At 49.8% G+C, this 4616-nt stretch overlaps 1 protein-coding gene across 1 annotated transcript; it reads left to right on the forward strand.

Annotated features, from left to right (window-relative positions):
• The first annotated feature begins 271 nt into the window (after window positions 1-271).
• LOC123158384 (F-box protein At1g30790) lies at window positions 272-3959 on the forward strand. Its single transcript, XM_044576398.1, has 5 exons — window positions 272-571; window positions 1275-1394; window positions 1565-1651; window positions 2150-2349; window positions 2444-3959. The coding sequence occupies exons 1-5, from the start codon at window positions 272-274 to the stop codon at window positions 3567-3569; spliced, it is 1833 nt and encodes a 610-aa protein (XP_044432333.1). The 3' UTR covers window positions 3570-3959.
• Window positions 3960-4616: the final 657 nt, after the last annotated feature.

Here is a 4616-nt window from a genome sequence, read left to right on the forward strand (position 1 = left end):
CTTTGATATATTTTTCAACTCTATATCAGTGGAATTTGGAAGCATCAGGAACGAGTATCTAATATCCTTTTGAGTCCCAACTCAAGCAACCGGTAGTAATTATTCATAAGAATAAATCTATGGTGCAAGCAACAAGAAATCTGCAATTAGATCAAATGAATAGCAGAATATGCATATTAAATTACTAATCTGTGATGTCGCCAATTTACTCGTACATGCAACGCTACAAAAGGGGATCCAATGGTTTCACGTTGTAATTTAGGCTGGGTAGATGGTATTTACAAAATCCAGTAGCAAATTCGTATGGGGGGCTGCCGGAGACGAGCAGGTGGCCTGCCAGCCGGCGGACTTCGACGACCACCGGCCAGTGGCAAGGAGCCCAAAACGACCATCTCAGGCGCTTCCTGGATCCCCCCTCACGACCTCCACGGCGCGCGTGGATCAGTTGCTCCTCAGCCTCGGCGCCGGTGTCGAGGCAGTGCGGCGGCTTGGTTCCTGGACGGAGGCAGTTAGGCGACCCGGCGACCCGCCGTGCCCAGCGGCAGGGGCGAGCGTGGTTGGGGAAAGAGAGGCAAGCGTGGTTTGGAGTTACATCGAGCAGCCCCGAGCAGGCTCGTGCAGTCATGGCCTTGTGGCCTTGTACGTGTACATGATGGGACGATTACTACTAGTAAAAAAATTGCATTTGGGCTGGGGGGGCCACGGCCCCCTCAGTCTTCTACATAGCTCCGCCGTTGGCAACCTGGTCATCTTCTTGGTTTTGCAGATCTTCATGATTTTGCTGATCCTCCTCCTCCTACAAAGGAGTCAAATTCAAATCGGGCATCTCTTCGAGCTGCAGCTTGGGGGTAGAGGCTCGCGCTCGAGAGGAGGAGCAGTGCCCAGGCGGAGGAGCTAGAGCGCACCGGAGCTGATGTGTGCCAAGGCAGAAGGAGCTGGAGCGCGCCCATGCAGAGGAGGAGCGCGACTAAGCAACAGATTTACTGTGAGGGCGTGTTGGAGGAGTTATGGTGCCCGTTGGGAGGGCGCCCTGAGTTGTGGGGAGGAGCCCGAGCTCGTTGGGAGGGCGTCACCTTGAGCCGCGTGAATGCTGCAGGGATGAGCCTGAGATGGGGGATGTGCAATCAGATTGAGATTTGAAATTAAAAGGGCTTGATTATAAAATTCATGTTTAGTATGTTGTCCCCTTACGACAGATATTTCAAGACCGAGGGAGTACGATGGATCAAGAATATGTTTTGTCGCTGGTTCTCTTGATCCTATCTTTCTTGCAGTGCGAGGCGGCAGCACAATGCCGCACGAAAGCCTTTACCTTTTCCAGCTTACGTGCTTCCCCGGCCTCCATCATGCTCACCAAAGACAAGCTCCGCCTCGACAGTCTACTCTACGTGTTGGTGAGATCTGGCCTCCCAGCCACCGAAGTGGACAGCACCACTAATGCCTCATAAGGGTTTAAATTCCTAGCTTTTGTAATTGTAGTATGTTTTTGGATAGTATTTTTTATTTTATTTTATGTTTTAGGAGATTTTTGGATGGTACAATCGTGGAATTGTGACACTTTCAGTTTAGAGCAACTCTAGCAGATCCTGCAAAAACGTGTCATCTGGAAACATTATACAGCTACAGCGAGGCACCGGGCAGAGCAGATCCTGTAAACCCGTAATGTAAAAGTTTTTTCCTCCTTTTTCTCCTCACGCTTCTTCTTCCTTGGGACGCATGCATGATCAAACTCAAACTCTAGCCGGACAGAACGATGCCGCTCCAGCCTGCTGCCTGCTCCGGTCCGCTGCTTGCTCCAGCGACACTCTGGCGCCGCTGTGGCCCGCCACGTGCTCCGACAATGCTCCGGCCAGCCGCTACCGAGCTCCTCCGCCTGCTTGCTGCTCGCATGCGGTGTCAAGGCCCCTGCTCTGACCGACCGCTATCGAGCTTCTCTGCCTGCTCGTTGCTCGTGTGCGGTGTTGCCAACCCCCTGCTCCGGCGTTGACCGCTTTACAGGTTCCCTCAAGAACGACTTGAAAACTCGAAATATGAGGCATGGTTGCTCCAATATACGAAATCGGTAAAAGAAAACACGGGATCTGCCATTTAGAGGATCTATTCGGTGCGTTCTGTGCAAATTTAAAGGTTTGACTTGCTCTTAGCCCAGTGTACTACAAACGTATCGACGGCCCATTCGCCAAAAAAGAAGTGCCAGTCCCGTGGGTTTCAATCCCCTCCCCGGCCCATTCGCCATCACTCCCCCATCCCCTCCCCCGTGCTCGACGGCGCCGCCGGAGCTTTCTTCTGCCGCCGCGCCATGTCCACCCCAGCTGCTCGATCTCGCCCCTCGGAGGACGGACGGATCAGGTACGTAGAGTATGCATCGCCATGAATCATCGCGACCTTCCTCTCCCTTCTTCACCCGATCCCCTAACCTTATCCCCCATCGTTGTGTGTGCAGGTCCTCCTCTTCTCCTCCCAGCGGCAGCGAGACGGCGGCCGAGAGACTCACCGACGACCTCCTCGTTGAGATCCTCTCGCGCGTGCCCGCCAAGTCGCTCTGCCGCTTCAAGTGCGTCTCCAAGCACTGGCTCGGCCTCACCAACGACCGCAACTACCGCCGGAAGCTCCCCCAGACCCTGACCGGCTTCTACCAGGGGAATCAATTGGTAGATTCAGCTCTCCCCTTCACCAATGTCTCGGGGAGCCGCCATCTCACATATCCCGCCTTCCTGTCCAACCGCCGGCGGGTCAAGGTCATGGACTGCTGTAATGGCCTCCTTCTCTGCTCCTCATACGTTGCCGGCAACCATGGCGACGAGTTCCGGTACCTTGTGTGCAATCCCGCCACAGAGGAATGGGCCGAGTTGCCGTACTGCGGCTATTCCGGCCTGGTGGCTACTGAACGCTTGTGTTTTGATCCTGCCGTGTCCCCTCATTTCCATGTGTTTTTATTGCCGGGGGCGTGTATGGAGGACCAACATGGCTACTGTCTTACCGGAGTGCATGTCTATTCATCTGAAACCGGGAGTTGGGTCCATAAGGAGAAGAGATGGAGCGGCACTATTGATGTCGCTAATGATCGGTCAACTGTTTATCTTAATGGTTATCTGCATTTCTGCGCCATTGTTGATGGTTCTGACGGTCGTCTAGCTGCAGTGGACAAGGAGGGGGAAGCAAGGACTAACTTCTATGTTCCTGATGGTCTGGATGTTGGTTTTATTCAGCTGTCACAGGGCTGCCTGCATTATGCTGGTTTTGACACAGATGATGATAATGTTGTTCGACTGCTAGTTTATGTTCTTAAAGACTATGACCGCAAAGAATGGATACTGAAGCATAGCGTCGAAACTTCGCATTTGCTTGGAGGGCGACACATAGAATACCTTGATGAGTACTTCGATTGGATTGCAATTCATCCAGAATGTGACTTGATCTTCTTCACTGTGGCCCAGGAGGATATCACATTCATGTGCTATGATATGGATAGTGGACAAGTTAATGTGCTCTGCAATCTTGAAGATAGCCAGCAGGCATATTTTCCGTATGTGCCACTATATGAAGAGTTACAATCGTTGCACAAGTGACGTCTTATGTGTGCTATGATATGGATAATGGACAAGTTAAAGTGATCTGCAATCTTGAAGGCGAGCTGCCATATTCTCAATATGTGCCGCTATATGAAGAGCTACAATCGTTGCACAAGCGATGTCTTATTCATGCTATGGAGCAGTGGGCATGGTATGTCTGCTTGAATTTGGTCCTCCTTTCTCTGATGTATGCATGTGTTTAAGTTTGGAGCAATGCTGGTTCGTTCTGGGGGCACTGCAGCTGATTTCTCTCTCAGACTAGTTATTCAAAGTTTCAATGCACCTTCTGTTGTGTGTACTTGTTTTGTCTTGGTAGACCAATGGTTCTGGACAACGGGAGATTGTGATACACTTTGGATGATTACATTATCACTTCTTTTGGTGCTATGTTTGCCCTGTCTTTTAAATAGGTTATTTTTTTAGCAGAACATCACGCCACAATGATGCTGTTGATAGGAAGTGTCATAATGTTCATCCTGCTGTTAGATAACTTTTGACACAAAATTGCTTCAGAAGACTAGAAAGACATCCTCTTTATCTATGGGTTTTGTTCGCATAGGTAGGTTTAAAGAGTTTAAAATAAGCGACACCGGGCACTTACCATGTTAGTCTTGCCTATAATGGTGCACATACACTCCAGTCCAACACAATTTTGCTGTGTTAATAAGAGGTAATTTGACTTACCACTGAAGGGTTTGCCTAGCGGGACTATGTTCAACTCTTTCGGATGATTGATGCTGAGAAGGTCATTATTGAAACTAATTTCTTTAGCTGGTCAACCTATGTACGGCTAGTATTTCGAGCAGAGCTGCAATCTTGTTCTTATGCACATTCAGGAGCTTAGTAGGGTCTTTTCTTTTCTTGATTTAGTTCATGTAAAACAAAAAGGCAATGTGGCAGCCCACCAAACCGCTAAATAATCTTTTCATACTGGTCCTTTGTGTGTCCTGATCTCCCAGGTCCTGGTCTTCCTTGGACCCTGTATTCAGCAAGGTTGTAACCTTGCCAACTTATCAACATAAACTTGGTTCTAGAAAATGAGGA

This window comes from Triticum aestivum, chromosome 7B (assembly GCF_018294505.1).
Source record: "Triticum aestivum cultivar Chinese Spring chromosome 7B, IWGSC CS RefSeq v2.1, whole genome shotgun sequence".
Classification (NCBI taxonomy): Eukaryota; Viridiplantae; Streptophyta; class Magnoliopsida; order Poales; family Poaceae; genus Triticum; species Triticum aestivum.

Bases quoted from the DNA above. Each gene is read 5' to 3' on its own strand.
- LOC123158384 (XM_044576398.1), top strand. From the start codon at position 272: ATGGTATTTACAAAATCCAGTAGCAAATTCGTATGGGGGGCTGCCGGA. The intron at 572-1,274 runs GCAAGCGTGGTT...TCTTTCTTGCAG, and splicing joins GCGTGGTTGGGGAAAGAGAG to TGCGAGGCGGCAGCACAATG. The intron at 1,652-2,149 runs GTAAACCCGTAA...CTCTTAGCCCAG, and splicing joins CACCGGGCAGAGCAGATCCT to TGTACTACAAACGTATCGAC.